At 36.8% G+C, this 21,180-nt stretch overlaps 3 protein-coding genes across 9 annotated transcripts in view; 1 reads left to right on the forward strand and 2 right to left on the reverse strand.

Moving 5' to 3' along the window:
- Window positions 1-21,180, forward strand: part of LOC139134599 (protein artemis-like) — a 59,438-nt gene that overhangs the window by 29,830 nt on the left and 8,428 nt on the right. The gene's annotated exons all lie outside the window — the stretch shown is intronic.
- LOC139134596 (platelet glycoprotein V-like) lies at window positions 26-5,784 on the reverse strand. Its single transcript, XM_070701510.1, has 2 exons — window positions 5,607-5,784; window positions 26-4,229 (listed from the first exon to the last, which is right to left on the reverse strand). The coding sequence occupies exon 2, from the start codon at window positions 4,142-4,144 to the stop codon at window positions 2,525-2,527; it is 1,620 nt and encodes a 539-aa protein (XP_070557611.1). The 5' UTR covers window positions 4,145-4,229; window positions 5,607-5,784; the 3' UTR covers window positions 26-2,524.
- LOC139134597 (platelet glycoprotein V-like) lies at window positions 11,995-18,692 on the reverse strand. The gene is made up of 2 exons (XM_070701511.1): window positions 18,490-18,692; window positions 11,995-14,645 (listed from the first exon to the last, which is right to left on the reverse strand). Exon 2 carries the CDS (start codon window positions 14,622-14,624, stop codon window positions 12,930-12,932), a length of 1,695 nt encoding a protein of 564 aa, XP_070557612.1. The 5' UTR covers window positions 14,625-14,645; window positions 18,490-18,692; the 3' UTR covers window positions 11,995-12,929.

Below are 21,180 nucleotides of genomic sequence, written 5' to 3' on the forward strand. Positions count from 1 at the left end.
ATAGTGATAAGGAAAAAAGCTGTAATGATTTTTCAAATTCATGTTTATTAGTTCTTGGTAGACTATTGTCAAGCAAACATAAGGTAGCATTAGCATGATCATGGGAAATTATCTCATCAAATGTCAAAAATTAAATTTCATGATAAACATGGATTATATCATAACCAGGTGATCTCTGTTTATCAGTTAAATATATTCTGAAAGATAGTTTATGAATAGCAACCTTCAAAAACACATTATTTTCGTGGAATGTTTTACAGCCTCATATGTGTGATGAATGCTTTTTAAACATAACATTTTGGTGTTAAAGCCTAGTTTGTAATCTGATTTAAAAGTTTCACCATACTAAGAGCATCAAAATTCTTCAAATTTGATATCTTTAGATTCAAACAATTACAGCTGGTCACATAAATTCATTGGTAGCACTCAAAGCAGTGTCAAGGTCACAGAAGAGCTGTTCAAAGTTATGTAGGTCTGAGTATGAACAATTTAATAAGGAATTTTGACTAAAAGACATGTCACCATGAACATAACTGTTTAAGATTCATTAATATGTGCTGATGTTTGAGACTCACTTAACCCTACAACTTTCAGAGTATGAATATAAATCTTTGCTCACTGCTTATAGATGACCTTGACATTGGTATTGTCATGCATATATGTTGTAGATTGTTCACATTGATTTTACTGAAAGAAACTAATAGTAATTTGTTAGCATAATCACTATATGTATGAACCACTACGACACACAGTGGCAACAAGTTGCATTTCAGAATAAATAACTGACATTTACTTCTGCAGTGCTCTATCACAAACATACAGCAAAAACAGAAATCATAAGGTGACAAGACAAACACAAACACAGGCTTAAATATGTGCAGAAATACACATATTTCTGTGCTCATTTGTGATCACTATTTTGATTGTAATGCTGTCCTTGTGAATGCTAGGTTTAATATCTTTTGGAAACATTTTGTTTCAAATACCCCATCATTGGCAACTGCCATCAATTGAATTATTTTACATTCTCAGCCATTTCTTATTAATACCCTCTTTGTCTTTGTCCCATATCTACCTGCACAAACTAGTCAGCTTTCTGAAAATGCCTAGTTTATGAATGTTAATGATCTTGATTGACTTCTTTGTTCTTGAAAAGGCATCTTGGAGCACTTTTAAGAAGTTTGATATAAGGTAGTACAATCAGTGTGTTAATGCTATACAAGTCACAGTTATTTGCTTCATAAGTAGTAGTCTTTCCCAATTTATAAAGAGACCATCACATCCAAAAATGAAATCAACAGTTTTACCTCAAATTTCCTGAAGAGAATTGCATGATAACTTGTAAGTAATGGTTGAAATATATACCAGAATGCTGTTGTACTGTGTATCTGCTGGTGTAATTTTAAAAAATTTGTATTTTTCAAGAAATGGCACACATCAATCATTGACCTCCATTGATCTTTTGACCAATGCAAAGGGATATTGGAGGTAGCATAATAGGAAGTCTGTGGCATCAAAACATGCATTTGTCAACTAGAGCTCTGGGGGTTAACTTTATGGAGGAAGCTCTTGTGAAACTATTTTCCAGTATCACAATTGAACTGAAAAAAGGAACCTTCATTGTAGCAAAGAATGGGAAGCTTTTTATCACCATGCATCATTCAAGGGTTCTACATGTATCATTTTTCATGTTGTGTTAAAACATGTACCTCATTTCCAGTCCACTTTAATCTAAATCTTGTAACTCAACTCACCATTAATCTATCTTCTGAGTGGTACAGCTAGTGAACAGTTTCTGAATATAATTTTTTTTGCTTTGGTCTGTAGGCTGCTAAATGTCACAATAGTTGCTCTTGCTTTCTCAAGTATTGTATTTTAAAGAAACCAGTAAATGCAAACAAATCATCCTGATATATGTAGTTGTATAAAGTTGCTGAGTCAGTGTGTCAAATGCTATCGTCCTTCTTTGTACCATATTATGCTTCAGAAATTGGCAAATTTCTTGTAAAAACATGTAATATCATTAAAAACGGATTCATAACTGTACCACTGACTGGATAACTGACAAATAAGTGTCATTATTATACATCTACCATCGAAAACAATAGAATTTTGCGTGCGCTAAATCGGAAGAAAGATTGTTGACATTGCACAAAAATGGTCACTACTCTGAAAATTTGATGCCTCAGTCAGGAATCTAAGATGTATAATAATAAGGTTATTACGAAAATACCGCAAAGGATGCACTCGGACATTGGCGCCGCGCATCGCCCTCCACTTTGCGTCGGGCGATACGCTGCACCAATGTCCTCGTGCATCCTTTGTGGTATTTTCGTAATAACCTCATAATATTTCAATACAGAGTTATAATATTGTTTTTATTGAATGAAATTGAACATTGTTTGTCAAGTTAAAATATACAAATTATTTGTATAAAAAATGTTAAAAGCATTTCTAGGAAATAATCATTTAAAATTTCACCATATATACTGGTACATTTGCTGTGCCAGTTAAACCGCTAACCTCACGTTTGCAATTCTACATCATCCCAAAGTCTCATTGGTAATCTCAGTCTGTTGTATCTTGCCTGTTGGTGCTGGGAGACCTTCTTTCGCAGTCTTCTGTAGAGACAGATGGACACAAGGGCAACCACCGTCAGAACTACAGTCACCACAATGCTGACACAAATGTAAATTGCCACTTTCATTGAGTGTGACGTTGCTGAAAGCGTGCCAGCTGGTGCAAAGTCTGTGCTTGCACAGGTGAAGTTTTCCACGGGTATATCATCAAAGCTCATGCCCTTGAATTTGTAGGGTGATTGACAGAGCAGGCCTTGAGTAGCAGTCTGCAGCATGGATGAGCTGTTGAAGTGCTTTCTGTTCCATACTATGAAGTCCTTAAGTTGGCAGTCACATGACCAAGGGTTAGAGTGCAGATTGATGTAAGTTTCCTCTGTAATGGTGATAGGGGAGAAGACGCCCCCTGGCATGGACCTCAGCCGATTGAAGGATAGTTCGAGCACCTGTATATTGTCAAGTCCCCTTAGGGCATCCTTGTCAACACTCCTCAGCTGGGTATGAGAGATGTACAAGTGAGTTAAGGAGCTTAGATTCTGAAAAGCCAGTGCAGGAAGGGCTGTGATTCGGTTATTGCTGAGCTGTAGTTGTGTCAGGTGTTTGAGAGTATTCAGTGCCACTGTAGGAATTATGTCCATGTCTGAGTTGTCATTTAGATTGATGTATCTGAGGTGGGGGATGCCAGTGAATGCTGAAGGCTCAATCAGGTGTATTCGAGTTGCTTGTAAATCTAGTACTTTTAGTCCTGGTAGTCGGTTCAATGCCGTCTCTGGTACATCATTTAAAGGATTATACCTCAGCTTCAGAGTTTCCAGTCCAGGCAGTCCAGGGGAAAAGATCTCAGAGTTCAGGGATTTCAAACTGTTGTAACTCAAATCCAGGGTTTTTAGCTTAGTTAGAAAAGAAAACATCCCATCAGTGATGTCTGTTAGTTGGTTGTTTGGGATGATTAATTCCTCCAATCTGTCTAATCCTTGCAAGATGTTTGGATTATTCAGAACCCCAAGTTGGTTGTTCCCGAGAGATAAAACAATTAAATTTTGAAGTCCTTGAAAGGAATTTTCTTGCAGTTGCAAAGAGGTAGGACTGTGTTCAAACAGCATCCATTGAAGTCCCTGGAGATCTCGGAACATTCCTGCTGGTATGTTGTTGATGTTGTTATTATACAGCTTGAGTTTGGTGAGTCTTGAAAGTCCATCAAACACACCGGCTGAAATCACCTTGAAGATGTTGTTTTCCAACTGTAAGTAATCCAGCACCGGTGTGTCGGCAAATGCTCTGTCATCAACGAAGCTGATGTATCCATTCGATATGGTAAGGTGCTCCATGGAAGTGTAGTTCTGGAATGCATGCTGAGGAATGGAAAACTTTGAAGCCTGGAAGTGAAGGCTCTGTGTGCTGTGACTGAATGAAGTTGGCAAAGAGGTGTAATTGACGCAGAGGGTCACATGACCAGAGCAGGAACAGTGAGATTGGCACACTGTGCTTGTTGATGGTTGCACCAGATGGCACACAAATAGGAAAAGGTACACCACTGAGACAGGTTTATCTTCTGTCCTTGCCTTCATTGTCAGAAAATCTCGATGTTTGAGACATCAACTTGGCAGTTTCTGTGTTCTCCGGTGCTGTACTTCAGCAATACTTAGATACATGCTGTGAGAGACAAAGATACAAATGGTTATTCTGTATTGATAAAGAGGCAATATTGTAGGTCAGAAAGTCATGGACAAGATCGATGCATTTGGTGTTCATCCTCTTTAGATTTCCAATAAATAAAAAATTGCTGTGTGTTCAGCATATTCTGTGGTAAATGTTGAACAATAATTATGACTTTAAAGCTCTAGATACCTTTTCCCGATATATTTTTATTGATGTTGTGAAATATATGTTGTCTTTTTCTGCACCAAAAGTCAAGTTGGAATGTCAGCTGTCACAATGGGATGATGTGTGCCATGTCCAACACCAATGTCAACAATTAAATTTCAGTCCGGATTAAAACTCATGCGTCATCCATGACATTGCATGTAATGCAAATTGTCTTTAAGGTTTGAACTGTGAATTTCAACATACTTTAGGGAAAAGATCAAGAAAATGAACGTTTCATAGGTATTATCAAAATATACTTAGTCTGCTAATATCACTTTGTATGTTAACTCAAATATACCCCAAATATTTCTTTAGAGTTTAAACTGTTTTTCAGTCTGTAGGCTTTTTATTAGTTTTATTATTTTCTTATTTAATTTACATGTCTCGAGTGGCCTGATGAAGGGTTGAAATTCACCAACATTCTAACTTTCATGAAAGTTTGTAGCCTGTATGTATCCCCTTGGCATTCAGTGCATTTCTAAATCTGTAAATCTTCTCTGTAGTTGTAAAGAGACACCATAACAAATGATGTGACTTTTAGACATAAGCCATAGAAAAAACACAGCTAACCTGAATAGTTGCATTGTGCCCTGATTAATTTTTGATACAAAAAAGCAGTAAAATTAAAAAACAGACAAAAATCAAAAGTCAATATATGCATTAAGGCTGTTGTATCCACAAAGCAATTCCACAGAGACATGGGTATGACATTAATGACGGAAGTTTTGATAACTGATCACCAGATTTATGGATATTTTAGACTGCATACAGAATGAGGAAACCAAGCATTGTCGATATATTTTTGTAAAAATCTAGGTCTGTACCATTGAAACTGTTTCAGTGGCAATATATATCTCATTACAATTTGTAGTATTATGATTGTTTACTATACAAGGGTTCTGTATCATATAATATGACCCGAGTACTCACCCTTGGTGAAATAATTTCATTGTTATGATATCGGTGGATCTGAAAGCTGACACAGGCAAATTCAAGCTTTGTGACATTCAATGATCATAAATCTTGGTTCCAAGATTGTCAAAATTGCAGCCACCAAACCAGCTTAAGTGTTATGGTGGGCGCTGCATGTGTATAACTAAAGCAAGGTACAAATGTTAAGGACTCTACCAAGTACATCATTCACAGTACTTGATTCATACTTACAACAATAAAGACAGTTGAAAGGGAAAGTGCCTGTTGCGAAGTCGATGGCAAGTCAGATTGGATGACTCGGTAAGAACAGTTTGAACCAGTGGCCCGGCTTTCCTTGTGAAATGGCATCAGTTTTTACCACGTTTGTTTGAAGATCGAGAGCGATGGCGGAAATCCAAATAGGGAATGCAAATCAGTGTAGGAGAGTCTTTTGTATGCTGTTCCGCTTCATGTGTGGTCAACACACAGGTTTTGGTGCCCATTCAGAATGACAATAGAATCACTTGCCAGTCACATGACAGAAGACCTTCAGTGTGTAAAGCCAAAAATTACGTAATAGACTGGGTCACGGGTAAATATACTTGTATACTACCATAAATACAAATTATAGCATGATTCCTTCTTCCACGCGGCAGATTATTGTTATTTATGAATGTTATAGGTACACCCCGGCATCTGTCGGTCATTTTTGAGAACCGATTCTAGGCAGGTGTCCTGGTATTATGGCATATGACTCATCTGATAGCTAGGATATACTTCAAACTTGTGGTCATGTACTTATGAATTCCTTTTTCTGTTGTTGTGATTTCCTTCCTGTTAATTCAAAAGATTATACTCTAGCTTTCAAGAAACTTTGACAATGTCGAAAGTTCAATTGACAGTCAACTTTTTTTACCTTTCCAAAGAATGTCCGATCTACAAGTGTGTATATAAAATATAATATTTCACATCTCCCTGCATAGTGACAATGACACAAGGCCTATGTGTGTATATTAACGTGAACTTGTTTTCAGGATAACCATTTTAGCTCTCAGTGTTCATATCATGGAGGTTTTTTATACCTCTATGGTTTATAGTCCGCTATCCCTACCTTGAATTTGAATAGGGACCACTACCTCCTGCTGTGCGGTCCACTAATGCCAGCAGTGTCTCGGTGCCCAGTGCTAGACCTGGCAGCGAAGACAGGCAATTTGAAGTACAATCCATAAATTGCAAATTTTGTCAATCATGGCAAACTTCTTGATCAAAACACCAATGTGAATACATCCCATGAAGTTATTCCAATGCACATTAAAACAGGGGCATAAGACCATTTCATTGGTTGTTTGATACTGTTGTTATCTGTTTGCAAAAAATCAATCAATCAATCAATCAATCCATGGATTTCTATAGCGCCAAACTCCAAAGTGTAATGGCACTTTTAAAGAGTCAGACTTGTTCGGTATGCTTTACAAAAAAAATTAGTTTTTCTTAAATGTAACAAGAGTGGGTGACCAATGCACTTTTAATGGGACATTGTTCCAGGTGATGGGGGGCAGTATGTGAGAAAGCATGATTGCCATAGGTTTTTTGTCACTCCGTAGGACATGAAGCAGAATTTTGTCATTAGATCACAGAACTCTAGGCGAATCTTTGAGATTGATAGGATCCGATATATAGGCAGAAGCATTGTTGTTCAGAGCTTTATAGGTGATGAGGAGGATTTTATACTGGATTCTGTTATGTACCAGTAACCAGTGTAATTTCTTGAGAATGGGAGTGATATGGTCTGATTTTCAGGCGCAAGACACAATTCTGGCTGCAGAATTCTGAAAAAAGAGGCAATTAGCGCTCAGAAAAAACTGCCAAGTCAGCATTTGTTCCTTTATTTTTTTGTTAAGGAAAGTAATGTTGCCATTTTGTCTTGATATACAGCATGGCAATGCTACTTTTTAAATATTTTTTTCAAAATGCCTTCTCCCACCGAGTCTTCTGTGAAGTCACAAGAAAATGACAGTATTACAATAGTACTTTCTTGCAATTCTATGTGCAAACCAATGGAATTAGCAGATAGTGCATTACCTACTATCCATGGGACTAGTCCTCTGAGTCAGCCAATTGGCAGTCAAGTCACAGTGGGTTGGGGTCATAGGTCATATGGGCCCTTCAAATTGCCAATAAATTGAAATTCTGGATTGCAACCATGACTGTGACATTCAATGTTTTAAAGAAGTATTATAAATTGTTAACTTTGCTCAAAATTACAGAATGTATTTTCCCTCAAGTATATGCACGTTCAGGTTTGCATGTTTGAATTTGCAGTACTCAGTAGGACAAGGTAAAATTTCTTGTGAAACTCATGATGCCAAAATAATCTGTAAAACAACATGTGACAACCAAGCATTCCAAGTCATAATTACACCAGACAGACAGACATCATTTAATAAGTGCAATTCTTCAGGTCACCTTATAATACAACTGAAAATCTCAGATGACACCATAGTACATGTCAAATGGATTAGTCCAATGCGGTAAATCACGTCATAGTTAGTCTGGCATGTCAAATCATCTATCTACCAGTAAATCAAGTTTGTCTGATCACAATGCACAAACACACACAGAAATAGGTGTATTGTTTTCATACACATATGATCTATTGGGTGTACTGAGTATGTACCGTAGAACACTGTGCATCAGGCGACTAGCACTGGGTACCCACTACAGGCCCTTGACAATAGCCCTCAAAATTATAAGTCAAAAATAAAATTCTCTATAAAGAATTGTCGCAATTAGTTCTTGAATAATTGGTGTACCAGGAAGGAATATGTTACATTTTTACAAACAACAAGTGCTCAGAAAAGCCTACTCAATTTTGTTATGTAAAGTTCACGTTCAGGTTGTCGTTTTAAGTCTCACACTTGTAAGTCAAAACCAACACAAATTTCCTTTCACTGCGTATTTAAATGACGTGTAAGTTATTAGTGTTTTGCGTATTGTGCTGATACTTGAATTTTATGTATTTGAGAATTGCCATTTTATTGCCCAGTTGTGGAATGAATAAAAGAAATACTGAATTGAATAAAATGGAACTGAAATACATGGATCGTTTTAAAATATTTTTTATTATTAAGTCATTTGAAATATATTATGACACAATTCTTAAAAGCAAGTCTGAACAAGCTACAAAAACATTGTCAAAGTGTTACCATAGAAACATGGCTCATGTTAGTATGCCTGTACTAAAAATGTGGCTGAGCCAAAGAAATTGTGCTCAGTCTGTAGATGAGCATAGAATATCAAATGCAGCTCTGTAAACAAACAACTAAAAGAATAAAGAGCTGACAGAGCAAAGCATAGTCCCTCCATCAGGTCCAAACACTATGAAAAACCAAGCTTACTTCTCTAGCAAAAGAGTTTTACAAGTACCGTATTTACAAACAAACTACTTTTGATATACAAAGGTAAAGTTGAAAGATATATTTTGAAGTTATAAACGCAGCATGTTAGAATGATCAACAAAGAAGAGGAAAACTTTGAGATGAAGCTTGACACAGCAAATACATTGATTAGTTTTTCATCAGGTTCGTCATTGTGAAAACTCATAGCCAATAATATAATCACTTCCACAGTTCTGGAAATAGGCCCAACAGCAATTTTCTTGGCAAGATGCCATCCAGTAGACAAAATAAGCCTTAGTTTTTTCCAAAAATGTGTGGAGAATATGTCACATTTCACAACATTCATAATCATACATTATGACGTATGATGTTGTGGCATTTGACACTGGTTTGTGCATTCCAACTGATCTTACAGAGCTAAAGTTTAAACAAATGTACAATGCCTTCTTCAAGTTCTACAAGATATTGTGACCAAAGGAAGTGATTTATTTGATGTTACAGATGATTATGTTTTCTTTTAAAACAGTTTCATTGTAATCATATAATGGTATAAATGTTGAGCTTAAAATATTTTATCATCCCCCTCCCTCCCCCTCCCCATTATTTGAAAATGTGGTGAAGTCCACATTCTGTTATAATCATTTCTGGAATTACTGAATGTCAAGTAAAAACAATCAAACAGAGCGGCAAATATTTATTCTTAAACTCATATTTCAGTAATGGAAGTTTTTTAATGCCCACATTATACATGTAAATATATGCAAAACTCATGTTAACATGGACCTTGACAGTGGATGCTTTTACTATGTATCCTTGCCTTTTGTTTTTGAAACAAAAATTACAATGGACAAGCAAGGCTAAGAAAACGTGTTTCTGGTATTGCTTTAAGATGATATAAATGTAATATGCAGTAATTATGTTGCATTGCAGACAGTGTTTCAGGTTATTGACTGATTGAAACCAGTACATCATGGACTTTGGATGTGAAATTGTGTCACTTTAAACTTTTTATCAGAGCTATAGGACAGGCTTGGAACTGCTTTACAACACCAAAGAATGTTTAATGCATGTTCATAGCATTGCTGTTGTCAGTTCTTTTCGATAGATGCTGTAAGCACTATCACTGGATGCGATACAAAGTCCAGAATAAATTAGGTCCAGTTTTATGAACTATTTTCTAATTAAGTTTTCTATGATGTTATCAGGAACATACATAATTCAAATGCATTAAGTGAGCACAGCATATACACCACTCAGAAATATTATTATCTTCCTATTCTGTTAGCACATGAATATCAGGATCTAAAATGTTGACTGTGCTGGTATCTACAAAGTGTTTGAACTACTATGGTAATATGTGGATGAAACTTAGCTGCCACAGTCAGATAAAAGCCTTTTATTCAGGTTTATTGTTGATTTTTTTTCACTGCATATATCTAAATCAGTATGACACCTGAGTTACAGGTATGCAGTCAATTACTTCTGCAGTTACACCGATGTGTGGAAGCTGATGACGAAGGGCTGTAGAGTTTTGAAACTGAGAGTCTTGGTGTTGTGCAGTAATCATGTCAGGCTTTGGCCTTTTCTGTGAAATCACTTGTATGAAGATACAACACACAGTAAATCTATGGTACACTCAGTGTTACATTCTGCAATAACACTCATTTGCATATCAGACCAGTAACAAAAATAAATTTCAAATATCACAACTGTCGTAATGATATAAAACAACAAGGTCTGGTTGACGTATAGAAGCAGTTGCACAATACAGTTTTGCATTTGTTGAAAGTAATTTGAAGCAATATGTCAGTTGGCATTAATCCAGTGTGAAAAGCTAATCCATAAAGAGAGTGGCCATGTAATAAATATATTTCTCATTAGAAAATCAAAGTTTCAGATAATTTGTAACTGGATACATAGTATCTGATATATTATAGCAATTATCTTCTCCAGTCACAGAAGACAGTATGTAATTTCACTGTAAAAATTGCTACCTGATTCCTATTGCAGATATCTGTTTTCATACATTGTACCCACTTGGCTTCTGCGTCAGTCATAAAATGCAACAATGAAACAAGTGTGTGCCTACACTTCTTACCAAATTTTGATTACAATTAGCAGATATTGTAATATAGATTTGCTGTGGTTCAGTACCCTGCAGAGCAAGGTATTTTAGCAAAATTATGCCATAAAAGCTGGTGTAAACAATTCCAAAGTAGTCAACGATGGTTGCCTTCAACAATACAGCAAACAGGCACTCACAACAGAAATTTAAAAAAATAATTTAATTTAATGATTTGTTAAATAAATTGTTGCTTTTAATTAGACAATGACCACCATCCCTAACTTTGGATTGCAGGTGGATTTTCTCTTTTGTCCTTGAACTTATGCATGTAAAATATTTTGAGTGCCTTAAACAATTCATTGCCTTATTCCCTAACTGAATGCCTCGACAGACTTGCATTAAGTGGCATTGTAACAGAAGCCAAGCCTGTCTACATGTTCAGAAGTAAAACAACAATATGACTGTTCATCATTAGAAAGACCTACTAGCACAAATACTGGTCAGTTATTCTGACCTTGTGTTTGTAACTTTAACCCATTCCTCACCATGTTTTGTCCCAAACCAGTTGTTATCAATGGTGATTGTGGACCTGTTTACGGGGAATCAGGGAAAACAGGTTCATAAGACTCACAAAGAGTTCAAGAGAGTCTACGTCCAAATCTTTCACCTTGCAAATAAAATGAGATTGTACATCCACATTGACTCAGAGGATGTACCTTAGTGTTTTCTGAACAAGCTTCTTTCCTTTCTTTCTTTCTTTCTTTCTTTCTTTCTTTCTTTCTTTCTTTCTTAAAGACATGTGAAATATCACTGTATTGTTAAAAACATTACAACTTACAATATTGAAAAGTCTGCTGCATCAGCATTTCTTTTGCACCAATTTTCATATTGCAGGAAATATTTGAAACAATACTAAACTTAAATCAGAGCAATTAGCACACAACTTTGTAATTTCTTGGTGGGGGTTATAATTGACTTCGTTAAAAGCATTCTGAATATAGACTTTTTGTGGAAGACATACTTTAACTTGGAAACAAAATTCATTGTTTAGAGGGAATACTGAGAGTCCCCTGGTCAGTTGTGTCTCTGTCTCGGCTATGAATATGTCTTGTGGCATGTGAATGTGATAAAAATGTGCCTATCAACAGGAAATGGTAAAAAATATGTGATTTAGATGTTCATTTCACAACCTTTATTATTACTCTTTGGAGTCTCCGTCATTAGATACTTTTTTCGTTTTATTACCATGTAGACAGCTGTTTGTGCTGTCAGGCTTTTGGACACAGCTGTTGCTAATTATATGGTCAGAAAGTAAGTCATATTTGCTGAAGGCTGCATTTGCCAAACCAATATGGCTGGATTTAACAGCATTCAATGAAGTACATTTAGTTTACAGTGAATTCAGGAGACTATGAATTTTGTATAGAGAAACAGATGTAACATGCAAACAGTGAAATCACTCACCTAACATCTTCAACATCTAACAATGATTATCAGGGAAATATTTTGTCACATTCTCTTGTTATTACAAACATAAAAAAATAATTCAAAAAAATAAATGGTATACACATATCTCATTCAAATTAACTCTTTGATGTCTTGATAGCACACGTGTTCACATTTCTGTTGATATCTACCTAATCTTAAAGCTCCATAAGCTGTATCTTTTGGCTATTTTTTCAGAACTTTTGTTTTGTGGTTTCCCTACACTTTCTGCATTGAATCCCTGAACTATAATTTAAAGCCAAGTACTTAGCATATCAACACAACCTATATGAGTATAATCTCCATTGTTACTGTTGAAAATTGTATTCAAGTCCGGACTAGAATTCATTTGTAAACAATAAACAATGATGACTACACACATACAAGCTGTGTTGACAAAAAGAATACTCGAAATTTCAGCATGACAAACTGATTATGGTCAGACACAGCAGTTGATATATAGAAGCAGAATACTGAAAAACTTGCCACAATTTACAGCTTATGTCCCTTTAATACTGGTCAACTCAGTCTAACCTTGTCATGCCGGATCTAACAAAGACGGCAATGCAGTTTACAGCTGCATAGGTAAGGAGAAGAAAAAGTCTGTGAGCAGGTTGTTTTTGATGCCTAAAGGTGAATAACTGAAGTTGTAGACCGTGTTTCTTGTGTGTGTTCACTGTGATCTTGATCCTCAGAGTTGTCATCCCAGGAAACAAGGTTGAGGTCATGCTGTCGCCTCCGTCTGAACTTGCTTTTCCGTTTCCTGTAGTATTTGACGCCAGTGCCAGACACCACGGCAATGACAAAGGCGCTGCCCAAGACACTCCCAATGATGATCTCCATCTCAGTTTGGGTCATAGCGGCTTTAGGAGTGGTCGGAGGACAGGTGAAGTTGTCTGCAGGCACTGACCACAAGAACATGCCCTTCAATTCAGGTGGGGTTTGGCACACAAGATCTTTGAAAATCCTGTGTACAGTAGCATTACCAAAGTGGTAGTAAGTTGAAGTTGTAAAATCCTCAAAGTGACAATCACAATTCCATTGATTGTATGAAAGTCCGATCATGGTCCCCTCTCGGACAATGAGGGGACGAAATAGTTTCTTTGGAAGTGAGGTCAAGTGGTTCCTGGACAAGTCTAGAGTCAGTAAACTTGACAAGCCTTGAAAAGCATCCTTTTCGATCTTGTTCAATGAGCCCCGAGCAAATGTAAGATGTTGCAGATTTGTGAGATTTGAGAATGCCCTGCTAGGTATCGTCTCAATGCGGGTTGCCCGCATCGTCAGAATCTCTAATTGTGCGAGAATTCTGAAAGCTGCTGTTGGTAAGATATCAAGACGGTTGTAGTCTAGAACCAGGGTTTTCAGATTTGGTACGTTCTCAAATGCACTGGCCGATATTGCTGACAGGCCACTTGAGTACATGTTCAAGTTCAACAACTGTGGTAGAGCTTTAAGAGCCGACTGAGGAACAACACCCAGAGGGTTCTGCTTCAGTATGAGTGTCTCCAGTTTATTCAAACCCGCAAATTTGGCTTGACTTAGGACCTGTAGACTATTGTTGGAAAAGTCCAGAACTTTTAAAGCCTGGAGTCCGCTGAACAGTTCATTTGCAATGGATGCCAAATTGTTGTTTGGCAGATACAGCTCTTCCAGAGCATGCAGTCCATTCCAGATCTTGTCGTCAGTGAGTGACCGAAGGTTGTTGTTGGAGAGCGACAATATTTTGAGGTTGTCCAGTCCTCGGAAGGCATTCGATCGTATGTTCAGCATCTGATGGTTCACAAAGTCCAGTCTTTGTAGGTTTGCCAGACCGAGAAAGAGTCCTCGTGATAGTTGGTTGAAGTTATTCTGAGAAAGAAACAACTCTTCAATGGTTGGAATGTTGTCAAAAGCATCAGGCTGCAGTATTTTGATGAAGTTGGTCATAAACCTGAGTGACTTGATACTGGTCAGTTGTACAAATGCATCACTGTCAATCAAATTGAAGTGGCACTCTGTGAATGATAGACTGTCCAAAGACTTGTAACTTGCATGGCCAAAGTCCGAGGAAGCAATGGAGAAGTTAGCATAATGGAATAATAATGATGTGATTCCAGAAGGAATCTGGCTGGGTATTTCAGTATAGTTTCGGCATGTCATAGCATGTCTGATACATAGACAGTTGTTTAAGCAAGCTGAAGCTGAGCTTAATAGGAGCAGAATGCAGAACAGTGTGACCGCGTTGGCAGTAACCTTCATGGTCAAGATATGCTTGAGTGTGTCTTTGCTCACCGCTGAGTTAATACTAGGAAAGTTGCATAGAGTTACTGATGTTTGGTACATGGAATCCACTCATAGTCAAACCTGAAAAAGTGAAAAAGGACATGTACTATTATCATAATGGACATAAGTTCAGGACAAATTCATGAACAGAGCATTTTATCAGTTAGACCAGTGAAAGCTTTGTGTACTCTTTGTTTTCTGTGGACAAGCACAAGAACTCAGATTTGTTTTCATAAGTACACCCATCATGAATATTCATGAAATAATGATCATGAATATTCATGATGGGTATGCAAATGAAATGGCCAAAACAGAAGACAACACATTTGGTATATGTTGTTAATTATCACAGCAAGAAGTGTTTGAAATGCAATCCATGCACAATTTCTTACTCATTTGTTGTAAAATTCTTTGCATCACTGATATTACCCCCTTTCTTATCCTCTCAAATCTATGCCAAGCAAATTATTTAATTACTGGAGTTACAGGTTAATTTCTTCTTTGACACCGCAGAATTTAAAAAGAACTCATTAGATTGCCTTAACTCAATATTTGTTCATGAGAACAAACATAGAGTGAAAAACAAAAGGTTGGATAATGATGTTTAAGCAAGAATTTCTCCCTGACACAACCAACAAAAATGTTGATTACAAATGTAAATAAAATTGTGAACAGTGTGTGCTCATGAAATGGTAAAAGCGATCAACCTTGTCATTATCTATTGTAGTACTTGGATGGTAAAATCTCTCGAAAATGTCCATTTTCAAAAAATTTAGATTTCATGGATTTTTAGGATGCATAATTTTTAACTGCATGCAGTGAAAGGCATTAATGTCAAAAAAACCTGGATGCGTGAACCCAAAAATCTCCTGACTTTGTAATTTGACTCTTTAAATCTAGTGAGGGCAATTGTCCTTCGATGACTGAAAGATTTCAACATATCTGCATGCTGGAAGCAGTAACTATTTGTCTGTTTGAACAACTGTGTACATGCCAGTATAAAATGCCTGTATCATCAACGTGATGGTACATATACTGATATATGTGTATGTATGATTACCTGAATATTTTTTGGTTTGTCAAAATACTAACTTACGGCATCATGGCAAAAATAATGTACATGTATTCAGCACTGATAACTTCCAGGCATTGCGGTAAATATTTTGAGTCAGAATTCTCTAGAGCAAATTTCTGAGAATTACTATTCTTCAGTTAGGGGAGTATGGCCATGCCTTTCAATTCTGTAATTTTACCATGTCACTATAATGATGATCAGAACCCTAGGTGTACAGTTTCTACCCTCTTCTTTTACTGTTTGCATTTTTACATAGAGATAATATTACTGAATTGTTCGTTCTGTAAACATCATGACTCTAGCCACTCTACACTCTACAGCTATTAATTGCACTTATGATCACCTGCATGTTCCTCAACAAAATTTCATTTTACAACAAGACATCCCACTGTGTTTCATCATGCAAGCCTCATTCTGTTGATTCACTCAATTGTAAAGCGCACTGGCCTTAAAGTGACTGGATCAATAATGCAGGTATGTCTGTACCTTGAGTATTATCTGGTGGATGACCTGCGGCAGTTTTGCAAGGTTGTCTGTGATTGGTCAATTTCTGTACTTTCCTCTGTTGAACAATGCATGAATTTGTACAAAAGATGTGTCAATCTGAGAACCAATTAGATTGTATGTTTGTAGACATAATACAGATCACTCTTTCAGAAAACAAGTCTTCCCACCACAGATGAGGATATACTTATGGTACAGAATTCAACTTGCTAGCTTTTTCTCATTACGATATTTCATGACCTGTTTTTGAGTAAGAGGGATCGAGTACAGCCTTTAGCAAAGTTATCTTTGAAGGCTTTATCTGCATTTGTTTTATTGGACAACCAGCCAGTAAGATGTGAATTCTTGTATGTCTGTAAAAACTTTGATTGCACTTTCGGCCATGTTGTGGGTCAGCCTGTTGTGTACATGCAGTGCTTGCAGTACTGTATCAAGTTTTATGAAGAAGATACAAGTTTGCCCCCTGCACTTTCAGGTTCAACTGACATTCTACCGCAGAACTTCTTGGATATCAAAATTGTAACCTTATCTGCAAATGAGACACTTTCTCTTAAAGTGACAGAACTTATGAGGAAAGTAAGGCACACACAAAGATGTGTTTACAAATCTTACAAGCTTGTTACTGACACATGTACAGAGCAGTACAGTGGCCTGTTCATGGCTAAAAGGCCGAGTATAACATCTTTTCATCCGAGGGTTAGTATTTGCTGGGAAATTCCACTGTGTGCCTGATTGATCATGTATATGGTATCATGATATACTGCTTAGACAATGCCCTGCTGATGACTCGGTAGACCTAATATTAGCTGCAGAGAACACAATAGATCTCTGGACACATGGACGTTTAACGTGAGTGACTTCCATTGTTCTGCACCAAGGCTCAACTATTGATCGCACTCTGAGACGCAAATAGGGCTTTGAACCATTGTATGTCCAGCCCGCCAATTCATGTTTTCCAGCATCAGATGCTGGTGGATGGCAGACTTTTCAAAAACATGTCATGCACAAAAAGCTAGAGAGGCAAAGAAAGAGTAACCTTGCTCGCACATGTTCAGAAACCTGACTGTGGTTGTGACTTGGGGGCATGCAGACTTTCATTTTCTTCTGCCACAATCATCTCCATTTCACAGAGTGACTTGGTAAATACATTCTAAGATTCCATAACAGTTTATGTACAAGTCACCTGAAGAAAACACTTTCACATGAATTCTCACCTTAAAAACATCAAGTAATTTTTTCTCACGATGCAATGAATCAAGAATGGAAATTTCATTGTTTAACGTTCAAATATTTGTTGTGTATGAGTCCAGATGAGTCTTTGTCTGTGATTACTTGGCAGTGAGTGTGAAAGCATGAAAGCAATATGCATACCACAATGTCACATAAAATCTTGTTACATTCTGTTTTTTATCAAAGCTAATCAAATTCCATATCATTTCCTGATTTCTCCTTGCTTGAAAACAGATGAGAGCTAAAAGTCCCTTTGCCAAAAGGAACAGATACCGATGTACAAATAGATTCAAATTTTACAACATGAAGGTGGCCAGCTTGAACATTTTTCATACATAACTTCTGCTGCAAATTATTTTGATTCAGGTATAACAGTTCAGTGGCTTATAACAATAAATAACGCAGTGTCAGTATGCCTATTCTTCCATGCTGAGAATTTATAGTTTGATGAAAAATTGTAAGTGGTTATTACGGAGCAGCCTGCCCCAAAGTCAAGCAACTGCCACACTGGTATACCATATGCAGTACAGCCTGCATTGGTTGTTGTACCTCTGTTGCCGGAAATGGAGAGCAGACTGCTTTCCATGGCTGTGGCTATGCGCTGTAGTCAGCTTTTGATGTAACCTGAGCGGTTTTACAGAGGGACAAGGGTGCTTTAGCATGGTCTTCATTAGGTTGTTTCCTGCGTGTATGTTATTTGATCCAAGTACTGGAGCTGGGGAGGTGACCTTAGACAGGCGAAAACTCCCCCTAATGCCACACAACATTTACTGCCAGACAGAAGCAACAAGAAAATGTTTCCATCTGAATTTGCAGCTGCCAATGTTTTCTATTCTAGGAACATAACAGATTGAATACCTTACTGAATACGGTATCCATCCATCTGAACAATTCCTCTCAAATTTCAATGGATTGTGATACAACACAGACAGACAAGGTACTGAAACATTCCACAGTATATAGAGTACAGCCACAGACCAATGTAAACACTGGCTGAGTTTTTCACACAGTTTGATTTATAATGTACCCCCTGCATAATCAGCTGATCAGCCAAGTAACAGTCCAAGATACCAGCTGTCCTCCTGATCTTTTCTGCTCTCTTTCCTATAAGCTTACCTGTTTTGCTAGAAATTTCACAGCTCTTGAAATGTAGAATCACAGTTGGCAGACGACTGTGGCAAAATACAGTTCAGTTTTTCAGAAGTGTACACCGGCAGTGTGTTTTGGTTAGTTAGACAGATGGCAGATTGCCCTGGCTGTACCCCCTTGTCTCAGCTTACTTATGTCAGTGTTGAAACAGACCGGCAGTTGTGTGTGTACGCATGCTGACCCTATGCTAATCATGTTTGGGTGAAACCATTTTGTGAATGGGTGTGATCAGCATACCTGGTAGGTTGCAGCCAAGAGGTTATCACTGCCGGGCACTGTAAACACAAAACAATGTGAGCCTTGTATACAAAGCCGTAAAAAGCAGCATTTTTATTGGCCAGTGAGTGTATTCTTTCAATTCTGTAGCAAACAGCTTTGGGACAAGAGTCTTAGTTTCTATCCAAGGCCATCACATTCTCGTTTGTTATTATATATGCTCCACATAACAGCCACACTCACAGGAACGGCCTTTCATATCTACACATGAATGATCAACCATCCGTGCAAGACCTAGGATAGCAAATTCTAATGATACCAGAGATCTCAAGTATTTATGCAAAGAACCATTTTAACATAGGTCAAACATGTAAAATCTATAAAATAGAGTTTATTAGCTTTCTTTATAATGAAAGCCATGGAATGTCTGTGAAGTTCCCTAAATCTCCAGTAAATATACAAAATGTGTATAGTAAGAAAAAATTCTAAAAACAATGAAATTTTTCTATTTTTGAGCAAAAGGTGCACGATGTCTTAAATTTCAATAATTGTGAGGTAAAACTTGGCATTTTCCCTGCCTCAAAGTTTAATAATGTTTACATCACTTTGAAGCTGCCATTATTATGAAGCAATTTTTATGTGCTTTGTTGCCCTGCTTTGTGGCTTCATTTACTCTACCTGTTATGTAGAGCATGGAGGTAGAATGACTTTGCTAAATCCAAACATTTTGACATCAAACTCCTAAATCACTTTGTAGCTTTTCATCCCCCAGATCCTCATGTACGGCTCTAAAGCTTCAATTAATGTTAAAAAATAACAGGTTTTCATGGTGAAAAGGAGCAATAAATTATTTGAAACCAAAACACAGATCACTTTGCTGAATTTCTGTTGATCAAGTGGACAAGGATTGCCCTAAGTGAATATGGTGATGTTGTATTTTAGCGTAAACAATCAAACCTGCATATGCCTGGCTAAACTCATGTATTAGTGAATGTGTTACATTGAATTGGAAATCAAGACGGGGTCAATAACCTGACATATTGTGACGTGTGCAATATAACGTGATGTAAACACAATAAAGTAAACCTGAGGCAGCAAAAGTGGTGCACAGTATGAATTATGGCCCTTTTCTTCAAAATATTTCTTGTGTCTTTGTTGTACATTCGTATCATTAGGTATTGCTGTTATGGCTGTAATACTATGTATTTGCTGACTCAGAGGAGCCATAGATGTTTTGTTGTCTTGAAATGTAAAATTATTTCACATGAAATCTGTCTGTGCTAGGTTTATGATGAAATTGTCCAGCAATTTTGAGTTTTCTGCAGTTGTGCAGGAACAACTAGCAACAAAATTTGACTTTGTGTAAAGAGGATCTGTTCTGTATGAATGGGATCTATTGATCTCACTGTCGGTTACAAATTAAAAATCTGGCATTGTTAATATATACCTAAAAGCTACCTGACATCACTGACTATTACAGTGTTTGCACAAGTTATAAACCATAGTCACTGTACAGGTGTGTCTGGTTTTACTTCAAAGTGATTGTTACTTGTAATGTTTCTTTTCTTTCTCTCAGTTTTGTGGTTCTTGATGTTTTACTAGTATCACTATCCAACAAAAAGGAAAAGTACAATGAATTTGTGAGTCAAAGTTCTGGTGCATGTTCACATAACTAAGATCGCTTTGGTCTCTAAAACACAAATTTCCCCCTCATAGATGTTACTATCTAGTTGAATTGTTTAATGACTGAAAGGGCATCTGTATTGCTTGTAAAATTGCAATTTATGCCTCAATATAATGTCTGGAGACCCAAGGGGGATAGGTATACATCCATAGAAAAGGTAATGATTTTGTAATTCCAAGAGTTTGATTATGATTTTAGCTAAAGAGACTACACACCCCTATGTTATATTTATAGAAGTGCCCCATTCCCCCCTACAGTATATGTCCATGGGAAATGTATTTATTTTCAGGGCAAATGCAAAAAAAAATGTCGGTGAACAAGTTTTTTTTTCTTTCTCTGCACAATAGCTGTTGTCTAAATTGTCATGAATTGACAGTATCAACAACTGGCTAAGCATATGAAAGCAGTTGTAAGGTGTAGTGAAATTTCTATCAGGAGTATCCCTGGGACTAGGCTGCTATTGATGGATATTGTCTAAAAAGAATGAGTATCAAATGTTTGTTTTATTGCTTGCAGGGACATGTTCATAGGTTCAATACTTTGTGTAATATTATTTGTCAAATTACCTCTTAATGTAGTATGTACAGGCTATTATCTCGGTGTATGTGTGTGTATGTATATACATATACATACATATACATACACACACACACACACACACACACACACACACACACCACACACACACACATATATATATATATATATATATATATATATATATATATATATATATATATATATATATATATATATAT

Source organism: Ptychodera flava, chromosome 6, assembly GCF_041260155.1.
Source record: "Ptychodera flava strain L36383 chromosome 6, AS_Pfla_20210202, whole genome shotgun sequence".
NCBI lineage: Eukaryota > Metazoa > Hemichordata > Enteropneusta > Ptychoderidae > Ptychodera > Ptychodera flava.